Raw genomic sequence first — 20,484 nt, 5'->3', positions numbered from 1 at the left:
TTTCTCTGTCTGAGGGGCAAAGGCAGTGGATGTCGGCAGGGAGTGAATGCAGCGGATATCGGCAGGGAGTGAATGCAGTGGATGACGGCAGGGAGTGAATGCAGTGGATGTCGGCAGGGAGTGAATGCAGCGGATGTCGGCAGGGAGTGAATGCAGTGGATGACGGCAGGGAGTGAATGCAGTGGATGACGGCAGGGAGTGAATGCAGCGGATGACGCAGGGAGTGAATGCAGCGGATGACGCAGGGAGTGAATGCAGTGGATAACGGCAGTGAGTGAATGCAGTGGATGACGGCAGGGAGTGAATGCAGCGGATGACGCAGGGAGTGAATGCAGTGGATGACGGCAGGGAGTGAATGCAGTGGATGACGGCAAGGAGTGAATGCAGTGGATGAGCAGGGAGTGAATGCAGCGGATGACGCAGGGAGTGAATGCAGTGGATGACGGCAGGGAGTGAATGCAGTGGATGACGGCAGGGAGTGAATGCAGCGGATGACGGCAGGGAGTGAATGCAGTGGATGACGGCAGGGAGTGAATGCAGTGGATGACGGCAGGGAGTGAATGCAGCGGATGACGGCAGGGAGTGAATGCAGTGGATGACGGCAGGGAGTGAATGCAGCGGATGTCGGCAGGGAGTGAATGCAGTGGATGACGGCAGGGAGTGAATGCAGCGGATGACGGCAGGGAGTGAATGCAGTGGATGACGGCAGGGAGTGAATGCAGTGGATGACGGCAGGGAGTGAATGCAGTGGATGACGGCAGGGAGTGAATGCAGTGGATGACGGCAGGGAGTGAATGCAGCGGATGTCGGCAGGGAGTGAATGCAGCGGATGACGGCAGGGAGTGAATGCAGTGGATGACGGCAGGGAGTGAATGCAGTGGATGACGGCAGGGAGTGAATGCAGCGGATGACGGCAGGGAGTGAATGCAGCGGATGACGGCAGGGAGTGAATGCAGCGGATGACGGCAGGGAGTGAATGCAGCGGATGACGGCAGGGAGTGAATGCAGTAGCAGTGGATGACGGCAGGGAGTGAATGCAGCGGATGACGGCAGGGAGTGAATGCAGTAGCAGTGGATGACGGCAGGGAGTGAATGCAGTGGATGACGGCAGGGAGTGAATGCAGCGGATGACGGCAGGGAGTGAATGCAGTAGCAGTGGATGACGGCAGGGAGTGAATGCAGCGGATGACGGCAGGGAGTGAATGCAGCGGATGACGCAGGGAGTGAATGCAGCGGATGACGGCAGGGAGTGAATGCAGCGGATGACGGCAGGGAGTGAATGCAGTAGCAGTGGATGACGGCAGGGAGTGAATGCAGTGGATGACGGCAGGGAGTGAATGCAGCGGATGACGGCAGGGAGTGAATGCAGCGGATGACGGCAGGGAGTGAATGCAGTAGCAGTGGATGACGGCAGGGAGTGAATGCAGCGGATGACGGCAGGGAGTGAATGCAGTAGCAGTGGATGACGGCAGGGAGTGAATGCAGCGGATGACGGCAGGGAGTGAATGCAGCGGATGACGGCAGGGAGTGAATGCAGTAGCAGTGGATGACGGCAGGGAGTGAATGCAGTGGATGACGGCAGGGAGTGAATGCAGCGGATGACGGCAGGGAGTGAATGCAGCGGATGACGGCAGGGAGTGAATGCAGTAGCAGTGGATGACGGCAGGGAGTGAATGCAGCGGATGACGGCAGGGAGTGAATGCAGCGGATGACGGCAGGGAGTGAATGCAGTGGATGACGGCAGGGAGTGAATGCAGTAGCAGTGGATGACGGCAGGGAGTGAATGCAGCGGATGACGGCAGGGAGTGAATGCAGCGGATGACGGCAGAGAGTGAATGCAGCGGATGACGGCAGGGAGTGAATGCAGTGGATGACGGCAGGGAGTGAATGCAGTGGATGACGGCAGGGAGTGAATGCAGTGGATGAGGGCAGGGAGTGAATGCAGCGGATGACGGCAGTGAGTGAATGCAGTGGATGACGGCAGGGAGTGAATGCAGCGGATGACGGCAGGGAGTGAATGCAGTGGATGACGGCAGGGAGTGAATGCAGTGGATGACGGCAGGGAGTGAATGCAGCGGATGAGGGCAGGGAGTGAATGCAGTGGATGACGGCAGGGAGTGAATGCAGCGGATGAGGGCAGGGAGTGAATGCAGCGGATGAGGGCAGGGAGTGAATGCAGCGGATGACGGCAGGGAGTGAATGCAGCGGATGACGGCAGGGAGTGAATGCAGCGGATGACGGCAGGGAGTGAATGCAGTGGATGACGGCAGGGAGTGAATGCAGTGGATGACGGCAGTCAAATCAAATCATTAAGTAAGAACAATCTGATATAAACTTTGTCACATGTAAATTATGAGTGAGTCTGGTGTGAATGTACACTTTGCACTCCATTCAACAACATCGTCCTAGACCACTACCCAGTTGGCTATTTTGGTATGTAAAGCCACGTCTCTTCCATCCCCCAAGCCATCAAAACAAAATGGGGAAAATAAACCTTCGCCCCAAGTCTTTGATTAAAAAAGAAGAACGTTTTCTGTTCTTACAGATAATTGATTCCTCAGGCTCCACTGCTGTTCTGGCGTCGGTCTCCAAAGCTAAGTTTGAACAACAGATAAAGTCCCTGTCTTCAACTCTGAACACTGTGGATCAGCGCTTGGCAAAAATAGTTAAGTTCTTAAAATAAGTCGTTCTCGTTATTTTATAATTATATTAGGGCGAAAACTGCGAAAAGAGAACTTAAATAGACTCTTAGCAGACTTTGTCATGGTGGCAAAAAATGTAGGTCGCAGAAAGGTCCGCATAGCTAAGTGTAGTACTGCAATATTTATAAATTCTTAGACTCGAAGCTTTTATCGTTAGTGATAAACAGCGTTCGTCAATTTTATCCATTGGCAAGAGTGTGTCAAGGAAGAATTACGATGACTTTTCATACCTGTATGTCCGAGATCTTGTTACTGGTCACGTGTTTGTAATATAGAATGAACTACGGCCTTGAGCTAGATAATTAGCGTATGACCTTGACATAAAGACGTCTGCACTTGTCTTATGAATGACTTCAGGGAATGGACCGCCCTAATCTTCGAAGACTCGCTGTGAATAGTGGAGGAAAGCTTGAAGTAGTGATAGAATTAACATTTGTATTTCTAGTATAATGTGGTGTGAATTTATATTTTGTTTTCTGTAGTTTGGTGTAATGTACACATTGATAGACAAATTCCCTTATTATTGTGGTGGGTTTGGCACAGAAAACTAAATTCTAAATGACGTTGACGAAGGCAACTCGTAGGCCGATTTCAATCAGTTTATTATACACTAAAGACCTGCAGCCCTACATAAACACATGGTGTAGAACCAGGCACAAAAGGGAGTGGAGACGACGTAGGTCCAGTAACATACCGTGGACACTAGTGTGACAAGAGATGCCGGTCGAATGGACAGTGCCCTCGTTGTTCTGCCTTTTTACTCGCGGACACAAGGCGCCATCTAGGGGGAAGTGTCACGTGGATATCGCGGTGGCCGGTGTGGCCTGAAAAGTATCCACTCCACTACATTATTATTATATTTATTAAAAACTCGTAACATGTTATGTAAGCCTCGGATATATATTCTACAGACTACACCACTTCCTGGTTTTACAAAGTGAGTGTCAAGTAAAGTTAAATTAATTAAATTTTCATTGATTAAAACTAACAGGCTTGGGCGGGATGATATTCAAGATCTGGAAAAATTGAAGACTCATGTAGGTGCATGTACATTCTAAAGGGTTTTAAGCATTGTAAAATCAACATTGTATTGAGCGTCGTAGTTTGTTTGTTTTGTTCACAAAAGATCAGAAATTCGACTTTTTTATAAGTCGATCCTATTGCAGGATTCTCTTGCTGAAACGGTACTTTATCTTGATTTTCCCAGAGATTTAATTTTATTAAATCAAAAATATCTCTCTAAGTCTTTCTAGTTGAATTTGTAAATTTGGGATGCTCTTCGCTCTGTTTTGGCAATATCTGCTGTCCAAAGAAACAGCAGGCTAAGAACTTATGGGTGTTTATCATGTTATTGTGAATAAGATTTTTTTATATAAATAATAAAATTTTCCTTTATTGAATTTTTAGATTTTAATGTTCATCCATCTGATTCTTCTGTCTGGGTAACTATTGGGCTACCCAAAGAAATAGTGCACTTGTTACTTATATGTATTTATCCTGTTCTTGTGAATAAGAATTCAGATAATCGTCTGTGGCTTTATGAAACTCTTATAACATTATTGTAGACATTTTTGCTCATTTCTAACGAAAGATTTTGTTCTTAATATATTTAATATCTTAGGAATCCCACTTAGAGAAGAGACCCAACTCGGCGGCAATTAAAGGGTTAGTATTGATTTTGTATTTGTCTATATCTCTTATTCATTTTTTTTAGAAGAAAAAGGAACCCCATCCCCCAAGAAATAAATGTGATATAAAAGGAACTTAGGCCGAAAAAGATATCTACTGTCAAATTGTGCAAGAAATAACCCAGAAAAAACCCATAGCCCGGGATATTAAAAAAGCAAAAGAGGACACACCCTTTGAAAACCCAAGTAGGCCTAACAATGCTGCAAGACAGGCACTTGATTGGAATCCTCGAGGAAAGTGTTCAGACCCAAGCAAACCTGGAATAGATCAGTCATCAGTGAAGCTGAGAATACTGGGATATGGGGGCAGATGAAGAAAGCTGCTCAGGACTAAGTTCGTTGGAGAGGTGTGGTCGCGGCCCTATGCTTCCCTGGAGCTGGGGGTTGTTACAAGAATAACTTAAGTCAGAGAGAAAGAGAAAATCAAAAAGTAGAATTACTTTCTTCAATTTTGTACGTCTGCAGACGTTCCATCAGAAATGAAGAGAGTTGCCTCCCTTGCCCTTAGTGCATATTAAAGTGTCTAAAGCCACAGAGGTTCAGTTGCTGCTTGCGTCTCGCGTGTTAGAAAATTAATATGGACCCTGGGTCGAAAAAAAAGGGGGATTGAGCTCCAATACTATATAGGATGGGACCCCCGCCTTATGGCCACCTTGTAAAATAGCAACGTAGTCTCCCGCACAGGGGTTCTCTCACTTCTGCGCACCTGTTGGGTCCAAGGAGATGGCAGATACTCGATGTAAGTTGGGGTCAGCGGCAGTGTAGGATTTGCCAGTGTAACACAGTACTACAAGCTGCCTAGGTTTTTTTTTTTCTCAGAGTTGATTCCCGCACAGCTTTTCACGTGTTTGGGTTTAGCCGCAAGGCAGGGGAGGTTTTGGATTCCATCGCCTGCAGTTCCATGATTTGAACTCATAAATTAGATCCCTAATTTCTCATTCGATGCCTCTGTCGAGATTTGAACTCCTGACATTAACTTGACAGCCAAGCTTTTTATTCTTTATGGACGCCAAGCCACATTTAGCCTAATATTATTTCTTATGGTGGGAACGGTAACTACGGTTGGAAAGATTGGCCCAGAACGGTGACGTTTGGAAAAGGGATACTACAGTAAATAATCAAACATTGACAATGATGTTTTTTTTATATGAACAGATGTGAGATAAAAACTTGGTCACGATAGTTAGCAATATCTTAATTTTTTTAAACTTTAAACTCATTTCTAGAAATGTAGAAACGGCGTGTTTGGCGTGTGACAGGGAGATAGAGCTGCCCAATACACCGTAAGTGTGTCCATTGTTTGTTTTACATGTGTCGGATGTTTGTAAAATGCTTTCGGATGTTCCTTCAGAGTTGAAGATAATCTACATACTGGTTCAAACATCCCGCGGCAAAACCGGGGATTGCAGTGGGCAGGATATGAACCCGGGACCATCGAGATGATTGAACGAAAGGTCAGCGCTCATACCTCACGACCAGGCAGCCTGCCGTCCAGAACAAAATAGTCGATGAAGCAAAATTCTGATATTTCAATCTGGCATACTAGTTTTAGATGTACTCATACATTTTCAGATAATCCATAACCCCGGGTACGCTATTCTGCCTCAACGTGGCACTCGAGTGGAAACGACCATTAGAGGAAGTGGTTAGGCTAAATGAAAAGCAAAACAAAACTCCTGTGGGAGTGTCCAGGGGAACGCAAGAGTGGTCCTATTGCACGGTGCGTAGTTGAAAGAGAGCTTCCACGTCCCTGTCGCTAATCCATGCGCCGTTCCTCAAGGGACCGTTACACTAATGGCGAGTCCTGCACGGTTAGCTTGGTACAGCATAGGAAAATGGCGGAGGTTCCCGGTGTACTCGGCCTCCGGCCATGCATTCTTGTTCATGCACCCGGTGTGCCGGATATATCGGAAATAGCAATGTTTTACATAAGCATTGACTTGGACCTCTTCCAGACAGAACGGTTTTGTTCAAGCAGGCTTACAAGCCTAGAGTTCGAAGAGCCTTCGGCTCAACTCTTTTGACAGTCAAACTGATAATCCATGACCTGCATTTGGATCTTTAGAAATAGCATAGTTTATACAACTAACTAATCTTTATAATGGCGATTATTTAGCGCTTAATAACAAATGAATTTTAGATTTTTAAAAAATGAAACATTTTTCATTTCCCTATTTTCCCTCCCCCCCCCTCCCCCTCCCAAAAAATATTCTGGCTATGCGAATGTATAAATCTACTCAAGTATATAAAATGTGAATGATAGGCCTATAGGTCTTGGACACCAGTGCGCAAAATTCATGCCAATTTATTTATTTTACTCTTCAATCATGAACACATGTGGAAATACCCGCTGTGACGTTTATCTTATAAAAAAGTCTTGTACTCCAGGCCAAATGTAATTTTCACGTTAATAGATTATAAAAAAAAAATAACGGTTACACCAGAATTTTCCATGTTTGCCAAATGAGCTAGTAATTTGTTTTTCTCAAACATATTTTACATAAACTGTCAAATTTTTTAGGAAAATCGTTAGAGCCATTTTCGAGATTTGTGTCTGTCAATGAACGTTGAATGGTGTAATACTGGGTTCTTGCTTCCTGAAGTACTCTAGACACGTGACAAGACAAACACTATACGACTGACTCAAGTCCGTTCAGCAGACAACATGAAGTTTATTTTACTATAATAATAACAATAATAATACACTGCACTCTTTGTCAGTGCTACAAGTCAAGAAATAATAACAATCCTATCCGCATAACAGCGGTATCAAAAGTATCCAATATATGTCAGTTACTAATCAATCACGTCCGCATCTCAGCGGGTAACACCGTGTAGAAATATAGATCAACTAATACATGTCTCAAAAGACCACTGGCAACAACTGCCCATAAGTTACTTTCTAACTGAAATTACTACAGACTTTTCTAAGTCGCTACTGTCCATCCCGGACTAAAATATTACTTGACCACTCGGTCCAAAGAATAACACTTGACTTCTAACTTGACTTCACTTGTCTGCTTTACTTGACTAACTGACCTCTGAGTCTAACTTTATTCATTCTACTTCCTGTTTTCTACATCAGGAATTCCACGTGTCATTTAAACTCTTAACATGACGTGAACTTTAGATCATGCAATGTCAACTAAGACTGTGACAGTGACCACCCAGGTTCCACCCATAAATTTGAAAGCCGAATTGCCATAAAGGCTTGTAATGTTTGTTACTAAAGCGACTTGCTGCTAGTTGCTTAGCAACCAAGAGTTTCTTCACTGAGTGACTGGGAAGAAGGAAAGGAAAAAAATGTAAAGGGGAAGAACAGTGTATTTATAGTCATATGTCATTACTGTAAGATTTATTTCCTTTAATCAAAACCAAATTCAATTAATTAATAACCACTAATTCATTAATTTTTCTTATTGATTCATATTTTGTTAGGAGCAATAAATAATTGTGCAAAGTTTCAACTCAATCCAAGAATCGGAAGTGTGAAAAAATAGCATGTGAAAACAAAATTGTACCACACAGACGGAGTGAGTTGATAAAGCCAACAGGGAAAAAAAATAACTTTTTTCAAATGTATCCAGGATTTATCTACCATCTTTTCACTTGATTAAAACCTCACGTGTTCATCTTGTTGTTTAGGCTAGTGTCTTCTCTGCCGAATCCCGGCTCTTTCAACCCGACTCTACCAAGAGATCCAAAGATGTATCAGACTCCAACAAAGCTGCGTTACGTCCTGAACCGCAGCTACGAGTAACTACAAGTTTTGTTTTTTATATTGTCTTTTTTTTTTTTTTTTTTTTTTTTTTTTTTTTTTTTACTTCTATCAGGGCCGGATTTAACTGTGTGGAGGCCCTGGGCAGGATTTTTATGGAGGCCCCTACAATTTTTTGAAAGCTTTTATATTGAATGAATGACTAAAAATACGCATATCTAAAAGCATGCTTTATTTTAGAAGAAAAAAAATGTTTGTTTGTTGTTTTTTTTTGTTGTTTTTTTTTAATTTAACCTCATTTTGCTTTTCAAAAAAAAAATTAATATTCATATTTTAGTTTTTAAAAAAGTTTATATTTTTTATTTTGTGGAAGGTCAAGGCCCCTTGGAAGACGCGAAGTCGTAAATCCGGAAGCAGGCAACTAGCGTACACTTCTGAAAAGTTTCTGACCCGTTGAAATTCGTATATATTTTATCTCTTTTCTGAATGCCCCTTTCTTGTGGAGTCCCCGGTGCTGCAGCCCCGCTTGGCCGCCCGGACCTGGGAACTGGTAATATACACTTGCGTTGTGGTCAGAAGGTCATCATTGGGCCAAACCGCCATCGTGATCCTGTTTCAGATTTCCACATTTGCGGCCTTTCAATGTTATGCCCAAAATCCTTCTGTAACGTCTCAATTATCATTATAGCTTTTATATAGCGCTACTTTCATGCTTATATCATGCTCAGAGCGCTTTGGTCCAATTTGCGGACCAGTGGGGGGGGGGGGGGGGAAGGGGGTATCTATCTGCTGCCTTTAGGCGCTCAGTAAACGCAACTCTGCCCGAGTCGGGTGTCGAACCTCGACCCCTTCTAGGTAGCCAAGACAAGCCAAGTTCAAGCGCACTTAGCCTCTCGACCAAGCTTCCCATGGCTAGGATCTTTCCCTTTAATTCCAGAGTCCAGGATTCGAACCCTCTCCTTTACGCCTGGTGCAATACCAGTATGTCTAGCCTGATCTGTAGAGTGTGTTGATTGCGAATTTTGTGCGTGAAGCATTTCTTTATCCGAATCCGTCTTGACAGACTTACAGATACAGACATACAGTCTGTCTACATCTAATAAGAATATCCAATTCAGAACAGGAATGGTCTGGTCTGAGTCACAATAATGTTGAAGATGTTATTCCTATAAAAATTTTGCCTCAACTGTCTATTTCTTTATATCTAAACTACAGCCTCGCTTTGAACTTTGAACTAATGTCGTCATAATTGTGCGTTCACTAGTGGTCACCTTGTGTTGTTGTTGTTTTTTTAATATACATTATTAAAACCATTCTATAGGGCTCGTATCAATTCAATACGATTATAAATATAAACTTAATTATTTTCAGCGTTGAAACTAGCAGGGATAAACATGATGTATATAGCATGCCACGCCCAGTAGGCGCTGGCTATGCCCAGTTCTGGCCAATGATCGGATCTTCCCAGTAAGTTGTATTTTACTAATTTTAGTTCTGAGACATTTCATTTAGGGACTCATTGATAATGACCGTGTTTGTTCTTTGTACAAGTTGGGTAGTTTAGCGCCCGGGTACGCTATTCTGCCTCAACATGGCACCCGGGTGGAAACGATTACTTGAGGAAGTCATTAGGCTAAATGAATAGCAAAACAAAACTCCTGTGGGAGTGTCCAAGGGAATGCGAGAGCTTTCCCATTGCACTGTGCGGAGTTGAAAGAGAGACGTTCCTCGAGGAACCGTTACACTAATGGCGAGTCCTGCACGGTTAGCTTGTTACAACATAGGAAAATGGCATTCCGGTGTACTCGGCCTTCGGCCATGCATTCTAGTCCAGTGCCAGATACATTGGAAATAGCAATGTTTTACATAGACATTGACTTTGACCTCTTCCAGACAGAACGGTGTGTTCAGGCAGGCTTACATGCCTAGAGTTCGAAGAGCCTTCGGCTCAACTCTTTTGGCAATCACACGGTAATTAAGCGTATAAATCATGGTGGAAGCATTATTTTTTACAAAGCTTATTTCAACTCAGTCTGTCTTTCTGTCTGTCTGATAAAAAGTTTGATAACTTTATTGCTTCCACGCCCGTTTTCGGATCATTATGAAACATTACACAATCATGTCTTGGCATACACAGTGCCAATAATAAAATTACGGAATAGTAAATTAATTACTGGTTTTTTAATTATTTTGTTTGATATCAACAAGGAAAAACTAATACTTCAGCACTCACAGATACGGCTAAATATATGTCGGCTTTTGTCCCTTTAAATATTTGTACACTTTTCTTTCCACACCCATTCTCGGATCGATTTGAAGCTTTTAAAAAAATGTTTTAGTACCTACCAAAAATGAATCAATTAAAAAAAAAACAAAAAAAAAACAATTAGTCAATTTAGTATTGATAATCAATTATTTTGTGATATAAAAAGGGGAAATAACTTCTACATCTTGATTGATATTATTGTTTGTGCGGAGTTCTTCCCCTTAGACAAGCTTTTGTTTTGTGTTTTTAAAAGATTTATTTTTATTTTGCTTGTTTAAATTCTTCATTTGAGGTGAAGGCTGAGAATCACTGTGTTCTGAATGAAATGAAAGACACTGTTAACCACATAACACTCAGGTTAACAAGTGGCCTAGAACCCAATATCACCTGGTATATAGCTAGGTATTATAGGGAATGTCGGGGAGGTAGAGACGCAATGACGTAATGAATGTTGTCTCCCTAGTAACCGCGTCTCGCGCCCGGAAGCCATAGTTTCGTTAGAAACTCCGCCCCCTTAACCTACTGTGTGTTGAAATCTAGAGTGATGTTATTACTTAACAAAAACAACTTAACGGTTCCGATATATTCCAGGAACAAGGCCAGGTCTCCTTCTCTGGATGATCGAAGGATTATTATTTCGTAAGTTGTTTAGTTTTAGATTTAAAAAATTGGTATGATTTGTAAATTCAAGTTCAGTTGCGTAACTTGGGTATTGATGCCTTGTGAGCCAGATCCGTTTGATATCTAACTTTTAAAAATCAATAAAATAAGAACGTGTGTGTGTGTGCGCGTGTATGTTTTAAAACACCGTGTATTTTCAACTTAAAATGTTTCTAAAACTTTTACGAGTGATATTGCAGATACAAAACAATGTCCGTTCACGCCTTCTCTCTCCCATTAACTGGGTCTTGCTTGGACAGTAATTTTATTGTCTCATAGATTCATAATCTTTTTCACCTCTTTCGTGATGCACAAGGAGTGCCATATTTTTTAAAATTGCGGACTATCTATGCAAAGGCAACAAAGTACACTCTAGGCTGACATGACACTGACTTTTTATACACAGACCGATCGATCGAGATCTCGGTTTCAAAAGGAAGATATATAATGGAGGGAGGTTTGTTGCCTCTCATTAACTGATGCCCCGTGCGGTCCGTACCACTGGCACGTCGCTAGTTACGCCTCTGTTAGAGATACCAGATTTTTCCAAATTAAAGTAAAAGTATTGAAAATTGTATATTTAGAAAAATGCAACATTCATGTTTTGTTTTGGGGATTTGAGTCGGAATTTAAGGGCAGACTTAAGTCTATCCATCTTTAATAGATACATAACATTTGGGGGAAAAAAAGTGAAAGAAGTTATTCGTTGTCACATTAACCATATGCCACACCAGTGGCGTAGCTAGAGTGGGGGTCGGGGGTCCAAATATAAAAATCCTTCCGGGAGGGGGCAATGAGTGTCCGAAAGTTGTTTTTATATTAAATATTTTTTACTCCATCATCTCATGTCATGATGTCGTGGGGCGCTACAGACCAATGTAGCATGTGTCACGAATCGATACCGTGACCGCATTCTACTTCTTTCTAGAAACCTGGGTCAGGTCAAAGAAGTCGCAGGGGTATACATGTGTAAATTATAATTAACCAATCAATTGCATGTGTCAGTTTCTAGAAGGTCATAAGCTAATATTAATAATATAATCTATAACGTTTCTAAGATTCTAAAACTATTTAAAAAGATATTATCTGAGGGAAAATGAGTTAGTCGGGGGGGGGGGTCATTGAGTTGTAGTAGGTCCTTGAGCTGTCATAGGCCCCAGAGTTGTTGCAAGTCCATTGGTCCTTGAGTTGTAGTAGGTCCTTGAGCTGTCATATGTCCCAGAGTTGTTGCAAGTCCATTGGTCCTTGAGTTGTAGTAGGTCCTAGAGCTGTCATAGATCCAAGAGTTGTTGCAAGTCCATTGGTCGTAATAAGTCTTCGAGTATTTGTTATCTTCGAAGTTAATTATTAGTGAAAGTAAAGTTTAAGAAATAGAAAAGCTGAGCTGTTCAGTTGTATCAGTATATTGAAGTGTTATTACGTTGTGGTTATATTATTTCTGTGGTTGTGTGAGAATATCTGTCAAGTAGTTCTGTAGTGTGAATTAATGAATTAGAGTTTGGAAAGAGTTCATAAAAGAAAGAAAAAAGAAGTCTAGACGTTTCTTCAGTGTACTTTTAAGTCTTTTTAGATTTCCCCAGCAAGCTATTTTGTTTGTGCCGTTATATAAACGCAAAGAAAAAAACTAAGCATTGTATTGTACACACAATCATAAATATAAAATCGTCACAGCAAGAACTTTTTTCTTCACGTTTTCAGCGACAGCATATTTATCCAAGGGTACGACGGCAAACTGTATAAAGCTGATAAAAACAATTTGAAGGTTAGTCTTTATCACTGTTTCTCAAACTATTACTTTTAACGACCCCTGCAGCAAAAATTTTACTTTTCGCGCCCCACCCCTTAGCCAGCTAAGAGGTCTGGGAGAGTGCTGTAAACTCTCAGCTGGGCCTAGCGTTTATCTGAGTTCTGACTTTCAGAAATTCATTCTCCTTGGACGTATACATATCGATATACGATCTTTTCTGTTTGCGACATTTCCATGTGAGGCCAATCCTAAAATTTTACGTTCGCGCCCTAAACCTTAGCCAGCTAAGAGAGTGCTGTAAACTCTCAGCCGGACCCCTGCAGCAAAAATTTTACTTTTCGCGCCCCACCCCTTAGCCAGCTAAGAGGTCTGGGAGAGTGCTGTAAACTCTCAGCCGGGCCAAGCGTGTACCTAAGTTGTGACTTTCAGAAATTCATTCTCCTTGCGTCTCTTTGACGTTTTACGTATCGATAGACGATCTTTTCTATTTGCGACATTTCCATGTGAGGCCAATCCTAAAATGTTACGTTCGCGCCCTAAACCTTAGCCAGCTAAGAGAGTGCTGTAAACTCTCAGCCGGGCTAAGCGTTTATCTGAGTTCCGAGCTTCAGAATTATTATTTTTATTTATTTTGATTTTTTTTCGTCTTTGTGGCGTTTTACGTCTCGAGAGACGATCTTTTCTGTTTGCAACTTCTGATGAGACCAAATCCTTGATACACAGCTGCGGCCACAGATTGGGCATCTGTAATGGGCAGGGGCTGTATCTTTTTCATGCTTCTTTCTACTTCTGATGTGTACGCCATCAGCAATCAAGGGCTCTTGAAAAATTTTAGAGCCGTTTTCGAGAATCGTGTCCACCCATGAGGTTTCAGGTTTTCCCCACTCCGAATGTGTGACTTAAATAGTGGTATTGTAAAAAATAAAATAAAATAAATGCACCCGGTTCTTTCATTGTGTTCCATATTTATAAACTATTTAAGGGACGTAATAATTTTATTATACAAGCTGCATAACTAGCAATGAAGAGTTAACGGACTTACCTGACGGAGAATACAAAATGGTGATATAATTTTGTCTACTCGGATATTTGTATAAAAGCTTTGAGCGAAAGAATATGAATTGGAACAAATATTTCTAACAATTTCTACACTATTAAAAGAAAAGGTTTAACTTGTACCTTCACCACTCCCTTAGTCTGTTGGACCGTTGGGGCACTACACAAGATTTGTTGACCGTCTTTCATCGTTCCTCTTTGTCTTTTGCCTTGGATAGAACCTTTTCAATGGGAGGCTCGTCCATTCTTTTACATTGTCTACCCATCGCTTTCTCTGTCTGCCTCTTCTTCTTTTTTTCCCTGTTACTGTTCCCTGTAGGAAAGTCATTGCTAGCGCCGAAGACCTTGTAATATGGTCATAGAGTTTGCTAGGATCCTCCTCTCTAGTTCTGCAGTCAGCGTCCAAGACTCGAAAGCATATAAGAATATGGCCACGACCTGGTAGTGCATCGCTAGTAAAAGAAAAGGCTTTAACTATGAAAACAATTCAGAACGTAGAAAAAATCTTCAGTACATAATTCAAAGGATTAACCCGCGGTGGCTGAGTGGTAAAGTGCTTGGCTTCAGAACCCGGGTTCGAATCCTGGTGAAGACTGGGGTTTTGAATTTCGGGAGTCCGCCCAGCTTTAACTCTTTCTCTCCTAATCGACGATACGTTGATTTGTTCCTCATTACATTAAATTAATGTTTATTTTTTTATACTTGACTTTATGTTAAATAAAAAGTGCATGCATCCCCCTTTAATTCTATACCAAATAAAACATTTTCTGGTAACAAACAACTAAGCTATTGAAGCCCAATCATAACAGGGGAGTGAAATAGTAATGAGCAAAATAAAGAATTCCTTTTAAAACGTGGACAAATAATTACGGAGAGAAAGAGTTAATGGATACCTGGCGTTAGTTGGGGAAAAGTAAAGACAGTTGGTCGTTATGCTGGCCACATGACACCTTCGTTAACCGTAGGCCAGAGAAAGAGATGAACTCATCTCCGCTATAGATCATAAGGTCTGAAAGCGGGTATTTTAACCCTCGAATACGCTTGTGAAATTACGCTGGTATTTATATATTTATTATTTTCCTTTTTGTCTTTAAGATCCCAGAAGTCAGCTTGAATTGAGCTCTAGCTGACGATGTAAGGAAGCACTATCAGAGGCTTCAGTTCTGATCAACCTGGGAAGGGGTGAAAGGTAGACAGAGTAAGTTTAAGAACCAAAGACCTTTTTTATTTTTATTAAGCCTGGAAAGGATTTGTTCAAAATGAGGATCAGAGTTGAAAGTTCTTGTTAGCGAATAGGAGTTGAAGTCTGATAGGTAAATGTTAACTAACTAATCTCCTTCTACTATAGTAAATGTATAACTAGCTCTGTGCGAACGCATTTTTTTTTAACAAACGTTTATCAGTTAAAAATATTAAGCTCATTATTTCCCCCACACCCATTCTCGGATCAGGTTGAAACTTTCCACAACTACTTATTGTACAAAACAAAACAAAAAATTAACAAATTATTAAATTAATTACTGGTAATTAATTATGTTGTTTGATACCAACATGGGAATTTAATATGGCAAAATATGTGAGATTTCGTCCCCTTAGATAATTGTACACGTTATTTCTCCCACAACCATTTTCGGATCAAGTTGAAACTTTCCACAATTATATCGATTGTCCTAACAAAAAAATGAATTAATAAAAACAATAACCAATTAGTAAATTAATTACTGATAATTAACTATTTTGTTTGATATCGAAAAAGGGAAATAAAGTATACATTATTGAGCTATTTAGTTGTAAATATGGAGTTCTCCGTTTTTGTTAATATTTTTTTAATTTTGCTTGTTATTATTCAACTTTAGAATTTAATATTTTTTATTTCAAAAAGTCAAATGTTAAAGCTATCCTTTTAACTAAAGACGAAACTTTAGCGCGGTGATGCAATTTCGCCTAAAAGCACCCTTAATAACGCGCGCCCAATTTTCCATCTAAATAAAAAAAAAAGTTGACCTTTATCTTGTCAACAAATCAATCATTGTAAACACCCTAGATCGAACTTGAGGGAACAAATATCGTATTTTCTAATTTCTTTTACAGTGTCAACATTGACTTGAGGGTGCAGTTCAATTAATTACAAATATGTCAGAGGATGTCAGAGGATGTCAAAGGATGTGTTGATGTCCCACAGATGAAATTCTGAAATGTTTGTCTATCAATGCGATAACATCCAACCAATAAAAGTGCATTAACATCATTGCCCTAACATCATTGCCCTAACATCATTGCCCTAACATCAATGCAAAATAAACCATTTTAGAGGAAATTATTTTTGACCTTCTTGTTTTTACTAATATATATTAGACATGTGTGACTCGCAACTCAACATGTCATTGTTGAAATAGACATGTGTGACTCGCAACTCAACATGTTATTGTTGAAATAGACATTTGTGATTCGCAACTCAACATGTTATTGTTGAAATAGACATTTGTGATTCGCAACTCAACATGTTATTGTTGAAATAGACATTTGTGATTCGCAACTCAACATGTTATTGTTGAAATAGACATGTGTGATTCGCAACTCAACATGTTATTGTTGAAATAGACATTTGTGATTCGCAACTCAACATGTTATTGTTGAAATAGACATTTGTGATTCGCAATTCAACATGTTATTGTTGAAATAGACATGTGTGATTCGCAACTCAACATGTCATTGTTGAAATAGACATGTGTGATTCGCAATTCAGCATGTTATTGTTTTAATATAGTCAATAGACTGTGTTTTATGATATTGTTTTATATGAAGCGTCGGGTGATTTTGGTCTGTTGTTCTACGTGAGCTCTATCAATCTACTCTGTGGCGTAGCAAGGGATTGGGGCTGGGGGGGGGGGGGGCTTGGCCTTTTTATGGTGGGCCCTGAATTTTGACCTACGACATCATGACATGAGATAATATACTAAATAAAGAAATAAGTCTAATGCGCGGAACACATGCAACATGGTCACTAATTTACATGACAACATGAATAGCAAGATAACATGGCATTGGCTTAACATTTAATGTAAAAAAAATAATTGGACACTCATTTAAGCCCCCCTCACGTAAGGGCCAGGGAGGATTTTCAAATTTTGACCCCCCCTCTCCCCCACTCTAGCTACGCCACTGATCTGCCTCTATGGTATGCGCTTCAAATTGTTGTCACCATAGTCCCGGGTTCAACCCCTTCCGTCCTGCAGGGGTTTTGACATTCGGTTGTTCAGTTGTAGCTCCAAACAGCTAGTCCAACAGGGTCGGTCTTATGTAATTGGTAGCCCTATGCCAAATGAATTAGGTGACCCCTAAATAAATAGAAAAATAAAAAGGCCGAAAAACAACAGCGCAATAATTATAAACTTCCTGCATCTAGATCTAGATCTAAATCAACAAATAAAATACATTTATAGAGCTCAATTCCCGTATAGAGTTCCGTGTGGAATCTTGGATCAGATTAGAGACTTAGAGCTATGCTAGTTGACGAGGCATAGAGTTCTGGTATGTTTGAAATTTGATCTAAGTTTTGCCATTTCCCCCCTATTTTAAAAAGGAGCGTTTTAACTCAACCGCCCCCTTTCCTTAACCGTTGTATACGTATTGACCTCTAAATATTGAACTTAAACAAAGCTCGTACATCTTTTTTAAACAAAATTTGAAAGCCACTTTTTAAAACTGTTGGCTATATACACAGCTTTCAACTTCATTGTAGCCTCTTCTCCCTTACAGCCTCTTCGCCCTTACAGCCACGTCTCCAACCTCTTCTCCCTTATAGCCTCGTCTCCAGCCTCTTCTCCCTTACAGCCTCTTCTCCCTTGCAGCCTCTTCTCCCGTACAGCCTCGTCTCCAGTCTCTTCTCCCTTACAACCTCGTCTCCAGCCTCTTCTCCCTTACAGCCTCTTCTCCCTTACAGCCTCGTCTCCAGCCTCTTCTCCCTTACAGCCTCTTCTCCCTTACAGCCTCTTCTCCCTTACAGCCTCGTCTCCAGTCTCTTCTCCCTTACAGCCTCTTCTCCCTTACAGCCTCGTCTCCAGCCTCTTCTCCCTTATAGCCTCGTCTCCAGCCTCTTCTCCCTTACAGCCTCTTCTCCCTTACAGCCTCTTCTCCCTTACAGCCTCTTCACCCTTACAGCCTCTTCTCCTTTACAGCCTCGTCTCCAGCCTCTTCTCCCTTATAGCCTCGTCTCCAGCCTCTTCTCCCTTACAGCCTCTTCTCCCTTACAGCCTCTTCTCCCTTACAGCCTCTTCTCCCTTACAGCCTCGTCTCCAGTCTCTTCTCCCTTACAGCCTCTTCTCCCTTACAGCCTCTTCTCCCTTACAGCCTCGTCTCCAGTCTCTTCTCCCTTACAGCCTCGTCTCCAGCCTCTTCTCCCTTACAGCCTCTTCTCCCTTACAGCCTCGTCTCCCTTACAGTCTCTTCTCCCTTACAGCCTCTTCTCCATTACAGCCTCGTCTCAAGCCTCTTCTCCCTTACAGCCTCGTCTCAAGCCTCTTCTCCCTTACAGTCTCTTCTCCCTTACAGCCTCGTCTCAAGCCTCTTCTCCCTTACAGCCTCGTCTCAAGCCTCTTCTCCCTTACAGCCTCTTCTCCCTTACAGCCTCTTCTCCCTTACAGCCTCTTCTCCCTTACAGCCTCGTCTCCAGTCTCTTCTCCCTTACAGCCTCGTCTCCAGCCTCTTCTCCCTTACAGCCTCTTCTCCCTTACAGCCTCGTCTCCCTTACAGTCTCTTCTCCCTTACAGCCTCTTCTCCATTACAGCCTCGTCTCAAGCCTCTTCTCCCTTACAGCCTCGTCTCAAGCCTCTTCTCCCTTACAGTCTCTTCTCCCTTACAGCCTCGTCTCAAGCCTCTTCTCCCTTACAGCCTCGTCTCAAGCCTCTTCTCCCTTACAGCCTCTTCTCCCTTACAGCCTCTTCTCCCTTACAGCCTCTTCTCCCTTACAGCCTCTTCTCCCTTACAGCCTCGTCTCCAGCCTCTTCTCCCTTATAGCCTCGTCTCCAGCCTCTTCTCCCTTACAGCCTCTTCTCCCTTACAGCCTCTCCTCCCTTACAGCCTCTTCTCCCTTACAGCCTCGTTTCCCTTACATCACTCCCCTATTTTCATACATGGCTCAAAAAAAAACTATAAATAGCTACCTTTTTGTTGTATCCGGTGTACAAGCTAAAGATAGACTGGACTCCAATTACCTCGACACACGAGTCGGTATGCTCAATCCAACAGGTCAAAGATAGACTGGACTCCAATTACCTCGACACACGAGTCGGTATGCTCAATCCAACAGGTCAAAGATAGACTGGACTCCAATTACCTCGACACACGAGTCGGTATGCTCAATCCAACAGGTCAAAGATAGACTGGACTCCAATTACCTCGACACACGAGTCGGTATGCTCAATCCAACAGGTCAAAGATAGACTGGACTCCAATTACCTCGACACACGAGTCGGTATGCTCAATCCAACAGGTCAAAGATAGACTGGACTCCAATTACCTCGACACACGAGTCGGTATGCTCAATCCAACAGGTCAAAGATAGACTGGACTCCAATTACCTCGACACACGAGTCGGTATGCTCAATCCAACAGGTCAAAGATAGACTGGACTCCAATTACCTCGACACACGAGTCGGTATGCTCAATCCAACAGGTCAAAGATAGACTGGACTCCAATTACCTCGACACACGAGTCGGTATGCTCAATCCAACAGGTCAAAGATAGACTGGACTCCAATTACCTCGACACACGAGTCGGTATGCTCAATCCAACAGGTCAAAGATAGACTGGACTCCAATTACCCGGATCTCGACACACAAGTCGGTATGCTCAATCCAACAGGTCAAAGATAGACTGGACTCCAATTACCTCGACACACGAGTCGGTATGCTCAATCCAACAGGTCAAAGATAGACTGGACTCCAATTACCCGGATCTCGACACACAAGTCGGTATGCTCAATCCAACAGTCAAAGATAGACTGGACTCCAATTACCTCGACACACGAGTCGGTATGCTCAATCCAACAGGTCAAAGATAGACTGGACTCCAATTACCTCGACACACGAGTCGGTATGTTCAATCCAACAGGTCAAAGATAGACTGGACTCCAATTACCTCGACACACGAGTCGGTATGCTCAATCCAACAGGTCAAAGATAGACTGGACTCCAATTACCTCGACACACGAGTCGGTATGCTCAATCCAACAGGTCAAAGATAGACTGGACTCCAATTACCTCGACACACGAGTCGGTATGCTCAATCCAACAGGTCAAAGATAGACTGGACTCCAATTACCTCGACACACGAGTCGGTATGCTCAATCCAACAGGTCAAAGATAGACTGGACTCCAATTACCTCGACACACGAGTCGGTATGCTCAATCCAACAGGTCAAAGATAGACTGGACTCCAATTACCTCGACACACAAGTCGGTATGCTCAATCCAACAGGTCAAAGATAGACTGGACTCCAATTACCTCGACACACGAGTCGGTATGCTCAATCCAACAGGTCAAAGATAGTATTTTTAGAAACAGCCTTGGGGGTATTATGGGATCTCCTCCCGCACAAACCATCTTGGGAAACAGAGGATATACTCCAACTCTGTGACTATCGACG

At 42.2% G+C, this 20,484-nt stretch overlaps 1 protein-coding gene across 3 annotated transcripts in view; it reads left to right on the top strand.

Moving 5' to 3' along the window:
- The window catches only part of LOC106051385 (uncharacterized), a 46,301-nt gene extending 30,156 nt beyond the window's left edge, over positions 1 to 16,145 (top strand). For 2 of the 3 annotated variants that reach the window (XM_056013229.1, XM_056013227.1), the window contains exons 13-21: positions 2,546 to 2,665; positions 4,324 to 4,367; positions 5,617 to 5,673; positions 8,036 to 8,146; positions 9,480 to 9,575; positions 10,966 to 11,013; positions 12,733 to 12,796; positions 14,933 to 15,035; positions 15,929 to 16,145. In XM_056013229.1, coding sequence (XP_055869204.1) covers positions 2,546 to 2,665; positions 4,324 to 4,367; positions 5,617 to 5,673; positions 8,036 to 8,146; positions 9,480 to 9,575; positions 10,966 to 11,013; positions 12,733 to 12,796; positions 14,933 to 14,956 — 564 coding nt within the window. In that variant the 3' untranslated portion in view covers positions 14,957 to 15,035; positions 15,929 to 16,145. The remainder of the gene's footprint in view (positions 1 to 2,545; positions 2,666 to 4,323; positions 4,368 to 5,616; positions 5,674 to 8,035; positions 8,147 to 9,479; positions 9,576 to 10,965; positions 11,014 to 12,732; positions 12,797 to 14,932; positions 15,036 to 15,928) is intronic. The other variant, XM_056013228.1, reaches the window with a different exon arrangement.
- The last annotated feature ends 4,339 nt before the right edge of the window (positions 16,146 to 20,484 follow it).

Source organism: Biomphalaria glabrata, chromosome 15 (genome assembly GCF_947242115.1).
Source record: "Biomphalaria glabrata chromosome 15, xgBioGlab47.1, whole genome shotgun sequence".
In the NCBI taxonomy this organism is placed as follows: domain Eukaryota; kingdom Metazoa; phylum Mollusca; class Gastropoda; family Planorbidae; genus Biomphalaria; species Biomphalaria glabrata.
Note: the sequence above shows the minus strand (reverse complement) of the source record. Positions and strands in the feature narration are given on the sequence as shown.